The 23,986-nt window shown below is 38.1% G+C and overlaps 1 protein-coding gene across 1 annotated transcript in view; it reads right to left on the bottom strand.

Moving 5' to 3' along the window:
* Positions 1–1,784: 1,784 nt before the first annotated feature.
* MDFIC2 (MyoD family inhibitor domain containing 2) overlaps positions 1,785–23,986 on the bottom strand; it is a 181,473-nt gene continuing 159,271 nt past the window's right edge. Inside the window, exons 3-4 of the mRNA XM_053929787.1 lie at positions 22,567–22,788; positions 1,785–2,453 (exon numbers count right to left, since the gene is read on the bottom strand). Coding sequence (XP_053785762.1) covers positions 2,194–2,453; positions 22,567–22,788 — 482 coding nt within the window. The 3' untranslated portion in view covers positions 1,785–2,193. The remainder of the gene's footprint in view (positions 2,454–22,566; positions 22,789–23,986) is intronic.

Here is a 23,986-nt window from a genome sequence, read left to right as displayed (position 1 = left end):
CTTTTATGTCTCTAAATGACAAGCATCCAATTCACATTTGAAATGCATAATCTTTGTATAATTTGAAGGTATGTAGACTAGCAAGAATAAGGAGATGACGGTCAAAATATTTAACAACAATATGGCATGACTTGATCAATGACTCCAAAGATCATACTGTTGAGACAGGACTGCAAAGGCCTTCTGCAGGTCCAGTAGTTCTTCTTTTAGTGACTGGACCATGAGGATGTGGGTAGGAGCTTGTAGAGGGGCCAAGATATCTAGGGGTGTGGGGGAAGCACTAAGGAGGCCCAAGGAAGTAACAGTTTATGAACAAGTCCAGTGGCATTTTAATATTTGAACAATTGAAACAGCTGTACCACTGTATACCAGCTGTACTGAAAAGTGGAGACTTGTGGAGTAGTGCAGTGTAGTTAGAAAAGTAGATCACCAGTTAGAGTTCCTGACACTGCCATTTACTCATTGTGTGGTCTTGGATAAGTCAGTTCTTGAGACATCTATTTTATCTTATGAAACATGAGAATATTAGATAAGAAGAGCCTTAGGTTCCCTTCCTGTTCTAAGAATATGCTCCTCCCTACAAGTGATCTGCAAGTTCTATGCATAGAATATAGAATTTTTTCAGAGCTTCCTTGACCATGCTCTGTGATTTGTGAAGATGTCACAGTCCAACAGGACTGAAGCCAGCAGGAACCATTGCTGCACTGTGCTGTCAGAAGCAAGAAAAGAACAGTTAAATACTTTTTACAGGCAGACTAAAAATAATTTTTAAAGATTAATAGTTTTCAATGTTTGGAGGAATTTACTGCAAGGTTGGAAAATGTGTTAGTTTATCACAGAAACCAAATAAATGTTGCTTTTGTTTGAAATTAACTAAGTCAAACAGAAGCAGGTACTTTGAAGTTTTTGTTGTTTGCCTAGATTGCATAAAGTTCCCTTAAATCTTCACTTTTGTGTTCTTTGTTTGATTATTGATATATTTTTTATATTTAATGAGTATATTGCAGTACCTCTATGGGAATATATAAGCACACATTAATAAGTAATGTCTTGCCTACAGAAAGTGAGAAGAGTCCAACATAACTTCAACCTAGATGTGTTTTTCCCCCAAATTGTTTGTTTTAATTTGGTTCAGTTGAAAATTACTTTCTAATTTATATCGGATATTAAAAAAAACATTTATATGTATGAGGAAATGCTTAACATAATTATTACTTTAATTATCAGGAGAAGAAAAAATTATGGTTTCTAAAGTACATGCTGTATTAGAAAACTTGCTGCTGAATAAGTACCTGTACATGTATTTATTTGGATTGCCTATACACATGATAGTAAAATGAACTAACTTTGTTTTAATATCTTGTGGCTTATTGTACCTAACAAACAGAAATAAGGAAAATGAAGAATTTATTAGGTCATTTTCTTAAAACTTACATATAATTCCCATTTATGCTTGTTAGATAAAGAAGAGCCATTGTACAACAAATTAAGAAAATGCATAACCTGTTATGACATAGTCATAGACATATAGTAATATAGACTAGAATTATAGTACTCTGTCAAAGTACATCATATTCAAAAGTCACTAGATATGTCTTAAAGACATCTGTTGTAATTATAGGAACATGGTTTCTAATTTATTTAATTCCCTTTCCTACCTAAACTGTACATATAAGTGAATTTTAAGAGGCTGTATAAATAATTTTTTAATTACAAAATGATGTTATACAATACATTATTAATAATAACCAATAATGTATAATGTTTATGCATGAGTCCATTAGAAAAACAAGCTAATATATGTCAATGATAAAGAATGCACTAATTTGTCCTGAATCTGTGAATGAAGTTGAATTCATGCTGCAAGCCAATGAGTACAATAACAGAGTGGTTTAGCATGCTGTTGCATAGTTAGGAAACATCTTGTAACCTATGGCACTTAAGAAGTATTTAAGATTTGTTCAACAGTTGTGATCAAGATCTTATTTTTCAGTCAGCCATGCGGTTGTAAAATTTGGAATAAGATCATTGAGTTGACAATACTAGTTTTCCCAAACAGGTAGGGAATAAAATGGTCCATAGCATTCAAGAAATGTGCACAGTCCTTCCATTCCAGCACAGGGAAATCATTCTTCTTGTAACAGGATTTCCCTGGGCATCCACAGGCTCTCCCACATCATGGAAACATCATTGCTAGCGGTAACAGATTTCTGAAATTTCCATGGCCAGCTCCAGACACTCGCCAGTCTCATGGCAAGATTCAAAGAGGCTGCAGTCCATGTCACAGCTGCAGTTGCAGTCATTTCGAGAGTGGCTTTCATCTGAGGTGTGGTGATACCTGTGAGAAGGGCAGCACAAGTTGGTACATACCATTTCACACGTATCGGGGAGCATCAGGAGACAATCCCAAAACTGGCAAAACAGACAGGCAAGGATAAGGGAGGCACACTCCTCTGTTTAAAGAAAAAGAAAGAAAATTAATAGTGGCACATATGGGGACACCTATGAAGGGTAGGTATGTGCAGTAGCATACTTGATAACTTTATTAACTCAACTAATTTGTCCACATTAGGTGCAATGTATACCAGATTCTCTCCCACTCTCCCACCCCCATGCAGTACTCACTCCACTTAAGTAATGATTTTATTAACTTACTGAGCATTTCCTAATGATTCCACATAGTCAGGTTATTTAAAGTGCTGTCACTTTTCTAAACTCCTTTATTTACTCAGCCTGCAGAGGTGCTGGGAAGCCACGCAACCTAAAACCTTGGAACTGTCTATAAAATAGCAGGGCCTCCCCAGTGCGCAGAGCATTCAGGAACAATTAGAATTAGGGACAAAAAAAGACACAAATTTCTGGATTCTCATCACAAGGCTTTCTTATTTGTTTGATGTTGATTCCCATAAATGTGCCACACCCATGTTAAAATGCACACCCAAGCAAACAGCACATTTCAAAACCTAATATCAATAATTTTTAACTAGTCTTAGTTTTTTTTGTTGTATTTTATTTTAATCTTGTGTTCTTTTTCCTCCAGTTATATAAAGCTTTGGTTTTATATTCATGTTAGAAGAATACATCACTATGTACCTAAAGGGTATAACTCTTATCAATCCTCTTTAAGAAAATTGGTTTAAAATTTACTATGCAGACTGTTAAAATCTGAAAAGTATCTCTAAGGACTTGAAGGTGATTGGTAATTCTAGCCAAACAGCTGTGATGGGTTGTAGATTATTATATTTTTGTTTTCTTAAAGGGAATTAATTAGAAGAAGTAGAAGTTCTATTGTTAAAATTATTGGTTTCCTCAAAGTATAACCAGAGACATTGAGGTTAAGAACAATCAAACAATGGTCAGGGGGGAGTGGGGAGGGGACAGTGAGGAGAGGGGATTACAGGAACTACTATAAAGGACACATGGACAAAATCAAGGGGGAGGGTGGAGGCGGGGGAGGAAGGGGGATTTGGCTGGGGTGGGGTGGAGGGATGGGGAGAAAAGGCACACAACTGTAATTGAATAACAATACAAAATGAAAATTTAAAAAAAAGTCATATTCTATAAACAACAACAACAACAAATTATTGGTTTCCTTTCCTTTTTGTTAAAAACATTTCCAAAACACGTGAGGGTTTTGTAAAAACTACTTAAGTGTTAGCATGACATATCTAGTTAATTAAAATCAATAGCCTGAAAATGGCTGATGGTTAAAAGTAACATTCTAGCATAAATTGGAGAAAAATTTCCCACTCCTGATGGGTTTATCAATCCACTAAAGTTAGACTTTCATAAAGGTTTATTTTTTCCCAATAAGAATGGTAATAACTTTTGTTTTTCTGTCTTGAGTTGACTGAGCCTGCAGGAGAGACTTTGCTGTCTGAGTCTCTGCATCATCTGCTAGAGTGTGCTAAGTTTCTTAAATTCCCATTCATTTAATTTTAACAAATTTTCCAGAAAACTCTTTATTTTATTGTTTATATACTTGTTAATCTTTAAGAAAGAAATAAGCACATGGAAACTTTCTCTTAGAAGGAATAAATGTTTTAAAGAAAGCTATTTTAATTTCTTTTAAAAAACACTACATAGCTATATAAACGTCTAAAGTGAGTCCTGCATGTGGGAAAACAGCAATCTTCCTTCCCATCTCTTCCCCTCTCTTCTGAACCCCCCATTCTTCCCAATAAAATGGGGCAAAGAACCACACCATGACTTTTATGACTACTTTAATTGCCATATATTATTACAGGTGCTATGGCCATTACTCAATATTTATAGTGCAGGTAGCATATTCCAGAGACGAGGAGTACATTCTCATCTCTTTGCCAGACTGGGTGTATTTTTGTTCACTCAGAGCCAGTTTCTAGCATGTGGCCAACTCACCCATATCTCATGAGTCACTGCAAACCACCCACAAAAATTCAGGAGTAAATTAGTAGAGTACTTAGACTCTATTTTGTGTATGCATTTCTGAACAGGGTGAGTTGGTGGTGAAAGATCTGAGGTATAAAACCTGATCAAGTTACGCCAATGCTAAGACTGCTATTACAGTAGCCCATGGCAAAGAAATTCTTAGTAGAAAATACTTCTAGCAAATGTTCCATGATCCCTTAGGCTGAAGGCTCAAGAGACTTACTCAGGGCATGACCATATAAAAATGATCCCACTAGATCCTGTCCTTTGTAGAGGAAATGTTCAAAGTTTAGTTTGGAGGTAAGTCAGGTTGATTGCAGTTTGACTTGTCAGGGTAGAAGCTAGTGTTTCCTATCACAGGGTGAAAAATTGTTTACGAAATAGCCTTATAATTTTCTGAGGGCACATAACCTTTCAGTTAAATTCCAGTTGCCAAGGTCTCTGCAAGTTGGCAGATGCTGAAGAAAACAAAGTTTTTGCCTAATCCTTTGGTTAAATAGGCATTTGTTTCCTCCCATCCTTCTATTTTGCACTTGAGAATAGAGCCCATGTTTTCTAAGTCAGTCCTTTTTATTCGATTATAAAAGGCAGAGCCTCTGTCCCCCAAACATGGCAACATTAATGAACTGAAAACAGATTTTTCCCAATTTTCAAGTGTGTTCCATACTCTTCCTAAAAGGCATATTAAATGATTCTACATGAGCAGGCTAAACTGTTTTGTATACTTTTGTGTGTGTGTGTGCAAAAGTAACATGAACAGTTCAGGGGAAATTTTCCAACTGTTTGAAAACAGAGTTGGACTTCCCATTCTCCTGAAGGGATGCATTTTCCTTGCCTATCATCTTCACTGGTGCTTTAATGTTTAATAATCATGGTATTCAAAGTCATAGCCCATGATTGCCACCCCTTCTCTCAGCCAATTCAAAGGAGATTTCTGTGCTGTCAAAGACCTATTTTACATCTCTTATGCAGTTTCTTCAAAACATCTCACACTTACCAAGACTAAATTGTATCAAGGATCTCCCTCTCCACCATTCCACAAACTTGTCCCTCCTCCAGTTTTCTCTGGTACACCTGAACATGCAGAGGAACTTAAAGAAACCTGGGACTCATTCTTGTTATTTTCCTGTTCCTCATCATTCTCTCCCATCCTATTCTTTGCCGTGTCTTGCTGATTCTCTCAAATTCCTCTTTGAGATTATAACCTTCTACCTACTTCCTCAGTCTAGCCACCACCAGCCATCATCACATCAACAGCAATGGCCTCCTATCAAGGGCACTACTTTCACATGAACCCACCTGAAATTCTTCAGCTACAATGATATGTTTAGTTACAAAATAGAACAATTCATTCTTTCTCTAAAGTCCCAAACCCTTATCATAACTTGCAAGCCCCTGCACGATCAAGTCTCTGCCTGTTTCCCTATCTGCCACCCTACTTTCCTCCTTACTCACTGTACTCCAGCCCACTGGCTAAATTTTACTTTCTGGGATTCATCTAACTCAGGGCCTCTGCACATGTTCTACCTTTGGTCTCTGTTGCATACTATCTGCTCACAACTTGAAGGACCTATTTCTAACCCTTTGTGTCTTTACCTAAAAATAACTTCTCTCTAAATCACATCCTTGCTGAAATTCTCCTAGCACCATAATTTATTTTTCCTAACCACAGGATGATATTAAACTAATTAGTTTCTCCCATACTAGTATGAATGAATGAATAATAACGCATAAATAAAATGTACCACTGGGGGCCAGTGATGGGAAATGGGATGGTGGGAGAAAGTGAAAGCCTGGGGTCTTCCTCCTGCTCCTCTCTGAGTGGAGTGAGGCGGTGGTTATATCTTCTTGGAATTCTCTCTTTCTCTTTTTTTGATATAATTTTTATTGTATTTGTTCCCATTACCATTTAGTCCCTTTATACTCTCCTCCTCCCAGGAACCACGACATTGTCGTCCACATCCATGAGTTCTTTTTTCTTTTTGCTCCATCCCTCCGCCCTCTAATCTCCCCATCCACAGCTGTAATCCTGCTCTCCATCTATGAGTGTGTCCCCATTTTCCTTGTTAGTTCGGTTTGTTCATTAGATTCCACATATGTGTCAAATCACATAGTATTTGTCTTCTCTGACTGGCTCATTTCACTTAGCATAATGTTCTCCAGGTCCATCATACTGTCACAAAGGGTAAAATTTTTGACTTTTTTGCAGCCAAGTAGAATTCTATTGTGTAAATGTCCCATAGTTGTTTCATCCACTCTTCTATTGATGGACACTTGGGCAGCTTCCATATATTCACAATTGTAAATAATGCTGCAATGAACATAAGGGTGCTTATATTCTTTCAAATTAGTGTTTTAGGTTCCTTTGTATATATTTCCAGAAGTCAGATAGCTGGACCAAAAGGAAGATTCATTTATTCATTTTTAATTTTTGAGGTATCTCCATACTGCTTTCCACAGTGCCAGTACCAGTCTGTATTTCCACCAATGTTGCAAAAGGGTTCTTTCTCCACATCCTCAACAGCATTTGCTGTTTGTTGATTTACTGATGATAGCCATTCTGACAGATGTGAGATGATATTGCATTGAGGTTTTAATTTGCATTTCTCTGATGATTAGTGACGTTGAACATCTTTTCATATGTTTATTGGCCATCTGTATATCCTTTTTGGAGAAGTGTCTATTCAGGTCCTTTGCCCATTTTTAAATTGGATTGTTTGTTTTTTTGGTGTTGAGTTTTGTAAGTTCTTTATAAATTATTAATATTAAGTGCTTATCAGATGTATTGGTGAACATGTTCTCCCATACTCTGGGCCACCTTTTTTTCTTTTTTATTTATTGTTCAAAAACAGCTGTGGCCATTTCCCCCTCACGAGTCCCCCACAACCTAGCCATCCCTACTTCCCACACTTTGCCTTTGTCCATGCATCATTTATACATGTTGCTTGACAATCGTTCCCCCCCCCATTACCACCACCCACCTCCCCTTTGGTTATTGTCAGCTTGTTCTAAATTTCAATGTCTTTGGTTATATTTTGCTTGCTTGTTTGTTTTGTTGATTAGGTTCCACTTATAGGTGAGATCAAATGGTATTTGTCTTTCACTTCTTGGTGTATTTCACTTAGCATAATGCTCTCCAGATCCACCCATGCTGTTGTGAAGGGTAGTGGCTCCTTCTTTCTTTATGTTGCATAGTATTCCATTGTGTAAATGTACCACAGTTTTTTGGTCCACACATTTACTGATGAGACTATGGTTGCTTCCAACAGTTGACTATTGTAAATTGTACTGCTATGAACATTGGGGTGCATATGTTATTTTGAATTGGTTTTTCAGTATTCTTAGGGTGTAATCCCAGCAGTGTAATTGCTGGGTCAAAAGGCAGTTCCATTTTTAGTTTTCTGAGGAAATTCCATACTGTTTTCCACAGTGGCTGCACCAGCCTGCATTCCCACCAACAGTACACTAGGGTTCCCTTTTCTCCACAACCTCAACAGCACTTGTTGTTTCTTTATTTGGATATGATGGCCATTCTCACTGGTATGAAGTGATATCTCATTGTGGGTTTAATTTGCATCTCTCTGATGACTAGTGATGCTGAGCATCCTTTCATATGTCTCAGGGCCCTCTGTATGTCCTCCTTGGAGAAGTGTCTGTTCAGGTTCTTTGCCCACTTTTTAAGTGGATTGTTTGTCTTCCTGCAGTGAGGTTGTGTGATTTGTTTATATATTTTGAAGATTAAATCCTTGTCCAAAGTACCATTTGTGAATATATTTTCCCATACATGTAGTTCCCTTTTCATTTTGCTGATGTTTTCTTTAGCTGTGCAGAAGCTTTTTATTTTGATGAAGTCCCATTTGTTTATTCTTTCCTTTAAGTCTCTTGCTCTAGGGGACATATTGGTGAAAATATTGCTGTGTGGAACATGAGATTTTCCTCCCTATGGTCTCCTGTAGGACTTCTATGGTGTCACAACTTATATTTAAATCTTTTATCCCTCTTGAGCTTATTTTTGTGTATGGTGTAAGTTGGTGATCGAGTTTCATTTTTTTGCATGTAGCTGTCCAGATCTCTCAACATTATTTGTTGAAGAGGCTACTTTTAGTCCATTTTGTGCTCCTTCCCCCTTTGTTGAATATTAATTGACCATAGAGACATGGGTTTAATTCTGGGCTTTCTATTCTGTTTCATTGGTCTATCGGTCTATATGCCAGTGTTTTGATTACTCTGGCCTTGTAATATACTTTGATACATGGCATTGTGATCCCTCCTACTTTGTTCTTCTTTCTCAAAATTGCTGTAGCTATTCCGGGTCATTTATGGTTCCATATAAATTTTTGAAATGTTTGATCCATATCTGTGAAATAGGTCCTTGGTATTTTAAAAAGGATTGCATTGAATCTATAAAGTGATTTGGGTAGTATGGCCATCTTCCAACCCATGAACATGGTATATGCTCCCTTTTGTTTGTGTCTTCCTTTATTTCTTTCTTCGGTGTCGTGTAGTTTTCTGAGTACAGGTCTTTTACCTCCTTGGTTAGGTTTAGTCCTAGGTACTTGATTTTTCTTGTTGCTATATCAAATAGGATTGTTTTCCTGATTTCTGTTCCTGATATTTCATTGTTGGTGTACAAAAATGCCTTTGATTTCTGAATATTGATTTTGTATCATGCTGTTTTGCCACATTCACTTATTAGGTTGGGTAGTTTTTTGGTGGAGTCTATAAGATTTTCTATGTACAGTGTCATGTCATCTGCAAACAATGACAGTTTTACTTCCTCCTTTACAATTTAGATGCCTTTTCTTATTTCTTTCTCTTGTCTGGTTGCTGTGGCATGACTTCCAATACTATGTTGAATAGAAATGGTGAAAGTGGCATCCTTGTTTTGTTCCTGATCTTCGTGGGAAAGCTATTAGGGTTTTTTTGATGTATTTATTGATTATGCTATTACAGTTGTCCCATTTCCCCCCTTCACTCAACTCCATCCTGCCCACCCCCTCCCTCCCACATCCCCCCCCTATAGTTCATGCCCATGGGTCATACTTATAAGTTCTTTGGCTTCTACATTTCCTACACTATTCTTACCTTCCCCCTGTTTATTTTCCACCTATCATTTATGCTATTTATTCTCTGTACCTTTCCCCCCTCTCTCCCCCTCCCACTCCCCTATTGACAACCCTCCATGTGGTCTCCATCTCTATGGTTCTGTTTCTGTTCTAGTTGTTTGCTTAGTTTGCTTTTGTTTTGGTTTTAGGTGTGGTTGTTAATAACTGTGAGTTTGCTGTCATTTTTACTGTTCAAATTTTTTATCTTCTTTTTCTTAGGTAACTCCCTTTAACATTTAATATAATAAGGGGTTAGTGATGATGAACTCCTTGAACTTGACCTTATCTGAGAAGCTCTTTATCTGCCCTACCATTCTAAATGATAGCTTTGCTGGATAGAGTAATCTTGGATGTAGGCCCTTGCCTTTCATGACTTGGAATACTTCTTGCCAGTCCCTTCTTGCCTGTAAAGTCTGTTTTGAGAAATCAGCTGACAGTCTTATGGGAACTCCTTTGTAGGTAACTGTGTCCTTTTCTCTTGCTACTTCTGAGATTTTCTCCTTCTGTTTAATCTTGGGTAATGTAATGATGATGTGCCTTGGTGTGTTCCTCCTTGGGTCCAGCTTCTTTGCAACTCTCTGAGCTTCCTGGACTTCCTGGAAGTCTATTTCCTTTGCCAGACTGGGGAAGTTTTCCTTCATTATTTGTTCAAATAAGTTTCCTCTTCTCCTTCTGGCACCCCTATAATTTGGATGTTGGAACGTTTCAAGATGTCCTGGAGGTTCCTAAGCCTCTCCTCATTTTTCCGAATTCTTGTTTCTTCATTCTTTTCTGCTTGAAAGTTTCTTTCTTCCTTCTGGTCCACACCATTGATTTGAGTCCCAGTTTCCTTCGCATCACTATTGGTTCCCTTTACATTTTCCTTTGTTTCTCTTAGCATAGGCTTCATTTTTTCATCTAGTTTTTGAACAAATTCAACCAATTCTGTGAGCGTCTTAATAACTAGTGTTTTGAACTGTGCATCCGATAGGTTGTCTATCTCTTCCTCGCTTAGTTGTATTTTTTCTGGAGCTTTGAATTGTTCTGTCATTTGGGCTTTTTTTTTTTGGCCTTGGTGCATCTGTTACTTAAAGGGGTGGAGACTTAGGTGTTCACTGGGGCGGGGTAAGGCTGGTGGCTACACTGTGACGCTGTATTTGGGGGAGGGGCCACGAGGGAGCAATGGCGCCTGCTCCCCTCTCCATGGAATTATAGTCACTCCCTCTGCTACCCACAATCAAACTGGGCCCCTCTGGTGCCGATTCCGAGTGGGTGGGCTTGTGCACACTCTAGGCCCCTGTGGGTCTCTCCAACGACCTCTCCTGTGAGGCTGGGAGTCTCTCCTGCTGCCACCCCAACCCCCATGGGCGCTTTCAATGAGAGGTTTGAGGCTTTATTTCCCCGTGCTGGAGCCCTGGGTTAGGAGGTCTGCTTAGCTCCCCACGGTTCCTCCCAGTTTATCTGTGCACGAGTGTGGGGCGCAGGGTCTGCTGGTGGTCCGACTGCTTGCCCCGTTCGTCCCACACTCTGACAGTCTCTGTCCCACCACAGCAACTCCAGTCCTTTCTGCCCAGGCTGCCTGTCTCCGCTGCTGCTACAGGTCTGGATGAATGTTTATTTTTTATTTCCTTGGTGTCGGACTTCCTTTCAGTTCAATTTTCCATCAGTTCTGGTTGTGCGAGGAGGCGCAGTGTGTCTACCTACGCCGCCATCTTGGTTCTCCCCCAAGCTATTAGTTTTTGCCGATTGAGTATAATGTTGGCTGTAGGTCACTCATATACAGCCTTTATTATGTTGAGGAATCCTCCCTCTATTCCCACTTTAGTGAGTGTTTTTATCTTAAATGGATGCTGCACCTTATCAAATGTTTTTTCCCTGTATTGATATGATCATGTGATTTTTTGTCTTTCATTTTGTTTATGTTCACTTTGATGTAGTCTCACTTGTTTCCTTTTTTCTTTTGTTTCCCTTGCTGGGGGAGATATATCTGATCAAATATTGCCACAAGCAATGTCTGAGGTTTTGCTATGTTTTCTTTACAATTTTTATGGTTTCCGGTCTAAGGCTTAAGTCTTTAAACCATTTTGAATTTATTTTTGTGTGTGGTGTAAGAAAGTGATCTAGTTTCATTTATCTGAAACTAGATATCTGTCCAATTTTTTGAACACCATTTATTGAAATAATTATGTATAGTCCATTGTATGTGCTTGCTTCTGGAGTCTCTATTCTATTCCATTCCATTGATCTAAGTGTCTGTTGTTATGTCAGTGCTATACTGTTTTGATTATTATGGCCTTATGGTATAGTTTGATATTAGGTAGCGTGATTCCTTCAACCCTGTTCTGTTTCAGGATCATTGTTTCTTCTCTTTCTGGTGTCCCAATGATACAAATATTATTATGTTTTATGTTGCCCTGCAGCTCCCTTAAACTGTCTTCATTCTTTTTGAGTCTTTCTTTCATTTTGTTGCTCTGTCTGGGAGATTTTTTGTACCTTGTCTTCCAGGTTGCTGATTCAATCCTCTGCTTCATCTGCTTTTAATTCCTTCTAATGTTTTCTTCCTTTCAGATATTGCATTCTTCATTTGCTCCTGGCTCTTATTGATAGTTTCTATATCATTTTTCTTGCTGGTGTAGTTCCCAGTAAGTTCCTTATAGCTTCCCTGGAGTTCTTTGTAGCTCTTACTGATCTCTTAGAATATTCTTATAATCATTATTTTGAACTCAGTGTCTGATAGTTTGCTTGCATCAATTTCATTTAGCACTCTTTGTGGGAATTCCTCCTTTCCTTTAGATTGGGGTTATTTCTTTGTCTCCCTACTTTCAGTGACTTTTCTTTTTTGTTTTTGCATATTAAATTGATCTGCTCTGACTCCCTGCCTTCGTGGTGTGACCTTCTGTCGTAGGAGGCCTGTGGGACTCAGTGGTGCAGGCTCCTTGATCTCCTGGGCTGGATACTCTTGGGATGCCTTTTATGCCATGCATGTGGGCTTTCTGGTTGTAATTGGGTTTTAGTTGTTGTTGGGCCATTCTTGGTGGATTCTTCCCTCTTCCTGGCTGACTGAGAGTCACATTGCTCACCACATCTTCTATGGTGATGTAGAGGTATTCCAGAACAAAACCAAACAACCTAGGAAACAAATCCACATCCACAAAAATAACCCCCACCCATAACCACACTATTGACAGAAAATGAGCAAATATTAATAAAGGTGTTAGGAGATTGAGACTATTATAAGAAAGAAAAAATGAATCTGAGATGACTAACTGAAAGAAAAATGATTTTGAGGGGCTTGATGGAGGATAAATAATGAGAGTAAGGAACAGAAACAAGATGAAGAAAGAAAGAAAAGAAAATTTACATCATAAACAAATAAGGGAGGGAAGAAGGTAGAGTGGAGTAAGAAAGGAGAAGAGTATTGTATTAGGTTTAAAGAAAAATTTAAAAAATATATAGTATAAAAATAGGAACCGAATTGGAGAAAAAGATTCACAACAGCGATATCAACAACAAATCATCAAAGATTTGTACAGATGGAATGGGAATAAGAAGGAAGAAAGAAAGAAAGGCTTATGAGATGTCTAGAGGAAAGAAAAGTGATTTTGAGAGGATAGGAGGAGAAGGAATACTAAGAGTAAAGAATGAAAACCAGGCTAAGACCAGGAAAAATTAAAATTTAAAACAACAAAAAATGACAGGGCAGGAGGCATGAAAAAAATGGCATAGGAGAGGGGAACATTAAAATTTGAGATTTGAAGTATAAAATAGTGAAGATAGAAATAAAATTGAAGAAATGCCACAACAACCACCATATCAACAAACAACCAGCAAGGTTGATAAAGGTGGAGAGAGAATAAGGGTATTTTAAGAATGGGAAAAAGAATGTGAGATGATTAATGACAAGAAAGATGGTTTTGAGAGATAGAGCAAGGACAAATAGTAAGAGTGTGGAATAGAAACAAGTCATAACAAGAGAAATACATAAATTTTAAAAGAAAAATAAGATGATGGAAGAAGGTAAAATGGAGTAAGTGAAGGGAGGATCAAAATATGAGATTTGAAATAAACTAAAATATAAAAACTAATGAAATAATAGGTACAAACTGAAGAAAAATAAATGAATGTTAAAAAGCTATGCAGGAGAGGAAATGACACAAATCAAGAAGAAGACCACAGTGTAATTCATCTGAGTAGAACCCAATGTTTACCACTGTCTTTTCTTTCTGGATCTGCTCCTGGTAATGTCAGATGGTGTCCTAGTCTAGCCCTAGGCAGCCTGTTCAAGACTATAAGTGACCCACAGTCTGTGACTGCTGCTTCAGATTTGTCTGGTCCCCACTTTTCTGCCCTACCAGCTTTCCATCAGCCCACGGTCCAGGAGTGGTTTCTTAATGACCCAAAGTGACTGTCAGTACCTTCTCCATCTGCATCCAGGGGGTTCTCTGGTGTGATGGGGAGGGTGGGAACCCTGGGTCACCCCCTGGGGGCACTCTTCAGTCTTCAGGGAAGATGGTGGGAGCATTTTCCCACCTTCTCACCACAGCTGTGGTCTGTCCCAGCTTCTTTCCAATTATGTATGGTTTCTGCTGAATTAGTTGTCTATTTCCTGTGAGGGGCCAAGCTATGTAAAAGGGGTAGCTCTTTCCTGATTTTGTAGACAGCAGCTCTGTTTAGGTGCCAATGTTGGCAGTGAATGCCCCTTGTTGTGACTGTCTCTAATCTCTCTGCTCTGCTGGTTTCAGTGGGTCAGGGCCGGGGGAAGAGTATATAACTCATAGTGCCTGGTAGAAAAGACCCTTGAAGAGCTTTCCCCTGTAGATATGTCCCCAGCAGCAGGGCTCCTGAGACTGGCCTCACTGATAGCAGAGCCTGTAATCCCACAGGTGGGGGTTGGGCTCACCTGTCTGTGAGGGGACCTGCCTGGCTGCAGCAAATCTCAGGTGTTCCACTCCTGGCCATCCAGTCCCCAGACTTCTGCACTCTTGATGGAGATTTGGACTGAAGTCTCCACTCTGTAGAGTGCCCTGCTCACCAGCCATGGTGGGCTGGGTCCCACAGTCCCTTTGGCGAGACTCTATCCCTCTTTGTTCTTGGCTTGCATAGCCACTGCACAAAGCACACATGCACACATGAGTATCAGTTCCCTGCTGAGTCTCGAGTCTTGCCTCAGCTCCTTTTTTAGAAGAGTTTCTGTGTGGCCCCCACACTGCAGCACCAAGCCGTGGGGGGCCTGTTCTCCATGCACTCCCTCTCCCCTTTCATTACCAAGTCTCTTAACCTGTAGTGTCTTTATCTGGTTCTGGAATTAGGGTCATGCTGGCCTCATAAAATGAGTCTGGGAGCCTTTCCTACTCTTGAATTTTATGAAATAGTTTGAGAAAGAGAGGGCTTATTTCTCAGAATGTTTGGTAAAATTCACCTCTGAAACTGTCTAATCCAGCGTTTTTGTTTGTTGGGAGGATTTTGTTGTTTTGTTTTGATTATTGCTTTAATTTCACTAGGTGTAATCTGTCTATTCAGGTTCTCTGATTCTTTCTGATTATATTTTGGAAGATTGTATGTTTCTAGGAATTTATCCATTTCATCCAGTTTGTCCAGTTTGTTGGCATATCATTGTTCACTATATTTTCTTACAATCTTTTGTATTTGTTTGGTGTCCATTGTTATTTCTACTCTTTCATTTCTGATTTTATTTATTTGGGTCCTTTCTCTTTTTTTCCCCGATGAGTCTAAGGAAAGGTTTGCTGATCTTGTTTATCTTTTCAAAGAACCAACTGTTGGATTCACTTATTTTTTGTATCATTATTTAGACTCTATTTTATTTATTTCTGCTCTGATCTTTATTATTTCCTTTCTTCCACTCACTTTGGGCTTTGTTTATTGTTCTTTTTCAGGTTCCATTAAGTGTACAGTTAGATTGCATATTTGAGCTTTTTCTTGTTTTTTGAGATAGGGATGTAACGCTATGAATTTCTCACTCAGGACTGCTTTCCCTCTGTGCCACGGGTTTTGGATTGTTGGGTTCTCAACTTCATTTTTTTCAAGGTATCTTTTGATTTCTTCTTTGATCTCTTTGTGGACCCATCATTGTTTAATAACAACATGTTATTTAGCTTCCATGGCTTTGTGTATTTTTCAGTGTTCTTGTGATTGACTTCTACTTTTAAAGCATTGTGGTCAGAGAAGATGCTTGATATGATTTCAAGGTTCTTAAATTTATTGAGACTTGTTTTGTGTCCTAACTTGGTCTATCCTAGAAAATTAAATCTATTTTTTGTAGTGTGTCATTTAAGACTGGTATCTCCTTGTTGATCTTCTGCGTGGAAGATCTATCCATCAAAGTCTATAGGGTGTTAAAATTACCAACTATGACTGTATTTCTGTTGATCTCTCCTTTTATTTCCATCGGGATTTGCTTCACATATACTGGAGTTATATCCTCTTGTTAGATTGTTCTCTTTATCATTATGTGGTGTCCTTCTTTGTCTCTTCCTATAGCCTTAGTTTAAAATTCTATTTATTCATATATAAGTACTGCTATTCCAGCTTTATTTTCCTTTCAATTTGCATGAAATATCTTTTCCCATCCTTTTACTTTTAGTTTGTGTTTATCTTTTGATCTGACATGTATCTCTTGGAGGCAGCATATAGATGGTCTTGTTTTCTTATCCATTCAGCTACCCTCTGTCTTTTGGTTGGAGCATTTAAGCCATTTACCTTTAAGGTGATTATTGATAGACATGTATTTAGTTACATTTTATTGTTATACTATTTTCCTCTTTTCTCCTTCTCCTCTTCCTCTTCTCCTTCTTCTTCTCATTCTCCATCTTCCTTTTTAAAGCAAGCCCATTAATATTCATTGCATTACTGGTTTGGTGTTAACAACCTTATTTAGCTTTTTCTTCTCTGGGAAGCTCCTTATTTCTCCTTCAATTTTAAATGATAGCCTTGCTGGGTTACTTAGCTTGGTGTAGGTCTTTGCTTTTCACCATCTTGAATATTTCATGCCACTCCATCCTGGTCTGAAATGTTTCTATTGAGAAATCAGGTGACAATCTAATTGGTGCTTCCTTGTATGTAACAACCCAGTTTTCTCTTGTAGTTTTTAGGGTCTCTCCTTGTCTTTAAGCCTTGTCATTTTACTTATGATGTGTCTCAGAGTAGGCCTGTTTGGGTCCAACTTATTTGGGACTCTCTGATCTTCCTGGACTTGTGTTTCTTTTTTCTTCACCAGTTAGGGACATTTTCAGTCATTATTTGTTCAAATAGGTTCTTGAAACCTTGCTCACTCTCTTCTCCTTTGGGTAGTTCCATGACTCACATGTTGTTATGTTTCATGCTGTGTAAAATGTTTCTTAAGCTCTCCTCATTTTTTAAAAATACTTTTTTTCCTTTTGCTCTTCTGTCTTGTTTTTTTTTCTATCTTGTCTTCCAAATCACTGATTTGATCCTCTGCTTCATCTAACCTATTGTTTATTCCTTCCAGTGTATTATTTAGTTTAGGTAATACATTCTTTATATCTTCCTGGTCCTTTTTTATGGTTTCTATGTCTTCTTTCATGTTGTTGACTATCCTTATAATCATTACTCTAAACTCTATCTGATAAATTGCTTGCCTCCATTTTACCTAGTTTTTCTTCTGGAGAATTCTCTTGTTCTTTCATATGGGATCTGTTTCTTTGTCTTCCTATTCTAGCTGCTTTTTTGTATTTGTTTCCATATATTATGTAGATCTACAAAGAGTCTGGTGTAGGCCTTTGTCACACACTGCTTGTGACTGGCACTTGTCAACCTGTTTTATGGTCTCAGTGATACACAGCATGTAGTTCCCTCTGCTGGACCTATTAGTGTACAGAAACAACCAGGCTGTGCACTAAGCCTGGGTTTTATCAGTACTGGGACCAGGGGACTAACAGTGAAAGTGTCATAGAACTCCCAGAGATCCTCCTTAGTTGTTAAACTAATCAATGATATAGCTTCAAGCTGTCATCAGCAGCCTGGCTTAAGCTACACAGGGTGAGACAGAGTAATTCCTGCTGGTGGGGCTATTGCTTCCTCTAAGGCTGATACCATTTGGAGAGGAGTGTTATGCCTGAGAAATATGGCTTCTGCAGTATGGGTTATGACTCAGTACAATGATCCTGGTAGCTATTCCTTCAATTCTCTCCCCAGAGCCACCAACCCCAGACTCTTCTCAAATGTCTCCAGTCCACACTGCCCTCCCTCTGCCAGAGCCCACAGTAAGTGACTGCAAACAAAATGTATGTTGGCTCTTTCAGAGTCTCTCTGAATCTCCAGCCATTTCTTCCTGGCAGACAGAAACCCTGATGCTGTTCACAGGTGGATGTTATCTGGGTTCCTTTTTGACACTGGCACTATAGGCTGGCACTATAGTGCTTGAGGTTTAGACCCCACCCTTCTCAGATCGAAGCACCCCCCCTACACACACACACACAGTTGCTGAAATATCCCTCTGTAACTTCAGGTGCCACTCATGGGAGCCCAGCCAATCTCTCATGCCTCCTCTGCACTCCCTACCAGTCTCTCCCTACCAGAAACCACGTCTACCAGAAGTGGTTTCTTCTGTCTGTCCTTTGTTGGTTATAAGGCTTCTCTCCAGCTAGTGTTCAGTTGGTTATTCAGGATGATTTCTCTACAATTTGTTGTAATTCCTGATTGGTCCTGGGAGGAGGTGAGTGTAGTTTCCACTTACTCCTCTACCATCTTGGATCTCCCCTTGGGTCTTTCTTTATGAATTCCCTTCTCTCTGTGGTCCCTGTTAATGAAAGTCACTAGTGGTCTGTGTAGTAATAGTTAGGTATTAGTGGCCTATGATCTAATGCCAATGGTGGCCGGAAGGAGCCAAGGGAAGAGGGGGTAGATCTTCCATGTTGTAAAGCTCTGAGTGGCCTTCCTGTTCACTTACTTAGCTTTTGTCTCTTCTACTGCCCTTAGGATACATTCTCTCTTACCTTTTTAAACCTGGGTGAAAGAAGCTTTAAGGTGGATCCAAGACCAGCAGGCCATATGGCCAATGGTGTTATTTAGCCGTGAGCAAGAAGCTATGAAAAAAAACTCTGTTAGGGTGATGACATTTCTTTTTCCTACCTATAGGGTACCTTTAGGACATCAAGGTTAAGTGATACCCCAATAACATGGAGAACACATGCAGGCTCCACAGGTGCAAAGTATACAAGTGGGGATTGACTAATTAAGAGGGATCATCTGCCACATTAGAATCATGTTTAATTATAGCAAAAAATGTCACAATACAAGGAATTTCCACAAATGTTATCCTCATGGTCATGGTCCTGTACTCCCTGAATTTGCCCTCCAATCTTTCAGTCCTGCCACCGTGGTGCCTGTGATGAGGAGGAGAGAGGGACAGAAGGCAGCTTCAGTAGCCAGCTGTCATTTGGTAGTGTTCAACTTCAGAAACTACCACCTGCTACTTTGAGAATCATTATCCAAAGTAGCAAGAATGTGGTTCTTCCAGAAGTGACACCAGATAAACAATCATCCTTCTTCTTCTCCCAAAACAAAGTCAGGAAAAAAAGGCTAAATGAGCTTGGTCCAGATTAGAATACTGTAATATATTAATAGTTCATGAATTATCACAGAGAATTTGGCATATAGTGAGATACAGGACACAGTATCTCTGACTCATTACTAAAAGTCTTTGGTCAAAAAGTATAAAAATTGGTTCCCATTCCCTCCAAATTAATTTTAAAAATGTATGTAAGGTAGAATGTGAATAAATAAAGTATGACTAAATGCCTTCTTGTAGCTGGGGTATCATCCCTGATGTTACCAATTTTAATACCTACTTAAATATGTCAAGATCTATTTAAGTTCAGACAAGCACAACTAACATTGAAGTCAGTTCTTTAGAACTAGAATGACTGGATTTGGGTGATACTTAGTAAATTTGTGCTTACATATTTTTCTGAGCAAATGAACTGAAATAATTATAAAATTGATACATTTTATAAGGTGACACTACTGCATTTAATTGTATGAAATTTACTGTGGATAAAATGTAATCATTTTATTCAGTAGTCCATGGTGTAATTAAGACTATTCTTTGAGGTATCTTGTATTTATGATTTTTCTCTTCCACTTGGATGACACATCTCAAATTCAAAATTATACATCAATTAGGTAAATTCTCAAGATTCATTGTAAGGAGGCTGTTTTCTAATATCATGTGCATCCCTGGTTTTATTATCCACAGGGATGCTTTTGCCGTCAGAGCCTAGAAGCAGAAGCAGAGACACAGATAGTGCTCTGGACTTCTCCATTTTATTTGAGAAAGGGACCACACAGGATGAGCCATGATTTAATAGTAAGTAATGCAGCAGGATGTAGTACGTGATGTGCAGTAAAGATCCTCTTAAATTCCCATCAGAGCACACACCATGAACTGTGCTAATGGATGGAACACATTTTACAAAATATGCATGTGTGAGGCTTTTCCATCTTGTTTTAAGTGGGGCAATGTATATAAATAATAGATATTAGCAATTAGGCATCCATTCCTATGCACTCATTTATACATTTGAAAATAAATTAACCACAAACTACATGAAAGTGGATGCAATCTACTTTTTTCCCTTCTGTTTCCCCTGCTGTTTCTGAAAGATATTTCTGTATTTATCTCAGTATGAACAATGACCCAAGCTCTCAATTTCTGCATCCTTAAATTAATTACTATCAAAAATTCTCTAAAATAAAGTGAGTCTGACTTAACTCTAGATTTCCTTGATGATTGTTCTTTAAGATAATGAGAGTTTCTTATCACTATTTGTCGGCCTTAGTCTGGGTTTTTCACTCTGGGCTTTTTTTTTTTTTTTTTTTGGTCCAGGTATCCAAACCTTTCACCTTGATGGGAGAATTTTTTCCAATTTAGAAAAGGAGGATTGGATTATTACCTATGTTGTTACCTGAAAACTAGAATGTCCTGGGTGATAGTGGCCTGAAACCAGGCCTTAAGAAAGCAATAGAATCAACTGTCCTCATGATTCTCTTATACTATTTTAAAGAAAGAATAATCAGTTATTTTTCCTGCATGACAGTCTTGTGTATCAGTAGCTATTTTAATGAAATAGTCATTTTGGCCCTTCTATAAGAATATAAGTGTTCAGGTACCATGCTAGCCACATTGGCCCTTCTCACTCTCCCTTGAGCCTTGATAGGACAAATCGGAGTGGTTCTTCAGCTGCATTGTTTTACACAGTGTGGATATGTACAATGGCAATTTCTAAATCTGGGATCAAACACCAAGGTCCATTATGAGTAAGATCCTCACATTCTTGATACTATCTGATAAAATGCTCTGGCATCAAAATATTTTTGCAGAGAATTCTGCTGTGTTGCCTGTTTCCCTATTTGGCATCAAACTCTAAAAAAGCCAGAAACATAGGCATCACCCTGGATTCAAGATCACAGCCTGGCAGTCTCTAGGCCAAAGGTGGCCCAAAGCTATTGAAGGTGTTTGGAGGTTCGTAAAATATAACAGAACTAGGCCCTGACCAGATAGCTTAGTTGGTTAGAGTGTTGTCCTGATCCGCCAAGGTTTTAGGTTCTATCTCTGGTCAGGGCACATGCAAGAAGCAACTGATGAATGCAGAAGTGGAACAACAAACTGACATCTCTCTCTGTCCTTCCCTTCCTCCCTGTTTCTAAACTAACTAACTAACTAACTAACTAGCTAGCTAACTTAATAAATAAAACTATGGTCAACACTTAAAATTTTAAAGATTTCATATAAAATTCTCTGTCTGGCAGTTTTTGGCCTATAATTTCCTCTGGCAACAATTAGCTGGAGCTGAGTAGAGGCAGTGCTCTTCAATTTGCCGTGATCCTTACCAATCCCTGTTGTTTACTTCAATTTACTTCATTATTCACATTATCCCCTGGTGACTGCAGGCAGTTGTATCTGTAGCTTCTGGTCTAAAGTATCCACAACATTTGTACAAGTTACCATATGTATATATATAACATGTATTAGGAATCTTCTCTTCCTTTACTTTCTAAAACTATAATCATAAAAAAGTAAAAACCCAATAATATTATATGGCAAGTTCTATACTGTTGCTTTATGCATGTTATTTCATTTGATCTTCAAAACATTTTATTGGGTGTTACTAGTTCCATTATATAACTCAGAGACTAAGATTCAGAGATGGTAACAAATAAAAGTTTTATACACTTTTAATACTTTCAGAGCCATGAGTTAAACCAATGTGATTCCAAAGATCCACTTACATAGTTTATTTTAAATTTTTCCCTAATTTTCAAAAAGTAAACATGAATTTAAATACATAAAAGAAACTATACCTTATTGCATATTCCTTTGAGAAACTCCTTCTAGCTTTCTTTAAACTTTTGTATTGTTTCATGTAAATATTAAACACTACAAAATTCTTAAACAGTTTATGTTTCCTGTAGAGGTCACTGTACAGTTAACCTGAGTAAAATTCATATTTCCTGGTGCAGAGTTATGACTTTGAACTTGATTGTGCTGATCATTCAAATCAATTTAAATTGGCTTTGCAAATAGAATGCACCTTTTTGTCACATACAGGGATGTTTTGTTGTCAGTTTGTACTGATCAGAATGTTTAGGAAGTGTTATTACCTAGAAGAACCAACTCTTTTCATAGGTTGTTGATGTAAGCATCTTGATATTTTACATAGTCTGTATTTATACCTATATTTCCAGCATTTCAATACCATTCCACTCTGCCTAAACAGTCCCAGATTTGAGAAAAGAAAACCTGCTACTTTTCTTTACCCACTTCATAGCCCCACAGCAAGATTGATTACACCTCACCCCAGCTCTTTAAAACACTTTACCTCCAACTTCCAGCTTTGAGAGCAAACAATCTGCCAAGCACCTCATAAGTCTGCAAAGTGACCTTGACATGTGTCATTCACCAGGGCTTTCAAATCAGTTTTTCTGTTTAATATTCATAAAGCCTTTTTTTTCCCTCACAGCATATGTGATGATTTTACAGGGGCTGGGGGTTGGGGAGCTTTATTTAGAGATGAGTCGACTGTGAGAAACATACCATCAGTGTCTCTCTGATGAGCTGAAGTATCAGTTTGAAGGTAAGAAAATTTCGTCTGGCATTCTTCAAGGGAGGACAGTGATACTGTGGATTCTGACCGTTTTTTCTCAATGGAAGTTTCCTTGGTTGGTCCATCTGTGATACTGAATTCAGATACTGAATTTATAACAATAGCATTAATGGGTTTCTCTTCTGCATGTTTTTCATTTGTGAGTTGTGTATCTAGATGAAAAAAACAAACAAACACATACACAGCTTACTATAGTTAATACAACCTAATGGTTTAAGAATGGACCTCTGCAGAAAATTTTACATTCTAGACTTTTATAAGAATAATGTCTTTTAAAAGAATCGGCAGTTACAAAATAGTCTCGGGAATGTAAAGTCCAACATAGGTAATACAGTTAATAATGTTGTAATAACTATGCATGCCGCCAGGTGGGTACTGTAGATATTGGGGGCAATACTTTGTAAAGTTTATGATTGTCTAAACTCTATGGTGTATACTTGAAACTATTACAAACTAATATTGAGTGTAAACTGTAACTGAAAAAAATTAAATAAATTGAAAAAATGAAGTATTTTTGAGCAGGAAATTTTGAATGAAAATACAAATAAGAATAAGAGAGTATGATAATGATAAAATTTTACACACATTGCAAATTTTATTTATCATAGTAATTTATAACATTTCTACTGTGGGTTTTTTATGATGGGTGGAGAGAATCAAGGAATTCATTCACTTGGATCAAGCAAATCCTGTAGTATGTTGTCAGGTTACTGTCATAGTGTTTTATGGATTTGAGGAGTAGTCAAAGGGTCATCAATGCTGGGCAGTACTTTACAGTAACAGCATGTATTCTCAACCAAGTTGTTTTATTTCTTTGTTTCTAAAAACCTTGTGTAAAGATAGTGGTTATTAATAAGTAGTCTACATGCTCATTTCTACTTCTGCTCTCAGAGACTCTAAGTTGCTACCCTTTCCTTTGCTTTGGTGTTTGTTAGGTCTCTATTTGGATATAGTCTATATGGCTTGGGTGGGGTGATTTTTGGACACATGCTGTATTTCCATATAATCACCTGGAACAATTATTAGAAATGTTCGGGGAACCTTTAGCAAAGTACTTGATTGAGATTGTGGTTTGTACAGGCATACAGGAGGCTGGGAAGGCCCAGGTACTTCATGTAGTTTAAACTCCTGTACTTGTTCATTCATTCCTATACAATGATTGAGGGCCTAGAATGGAGCAAGCAGTGGGCTGAGCACTGGGTATTCGGTGGTGATTTCAGTGTCATTCTTGGCTTTCACAAACATCAAACAAGTTAGTAAAAATAACGCTAAAGTTAAAGTATTGAAAAAGAAGCACATCATGAAGTCATATTATAGAGGGAACCAGTAGTGCAGTTAATTTATTACTTA

The sequence above is a fragment of the Desmodus rotundus genome, chromosome 8 (genome assembly GCF_022682495.2).
Source record: "Desmodus rotundus isolate HL8 chromosome 8, HLdesRot8A.1, whole genome shotgun sequence".
Taxonomy (NCBI): domain Eukaryota; kingdom Metazoa; phylum Chordata; class Mammalia; order Chiroptera; family Phyllostomidae; genus Desmodus; species Desmodus rotundus.
This window is presented reverse-complemented; position numbering and strand designations above follow the sequence as displayed.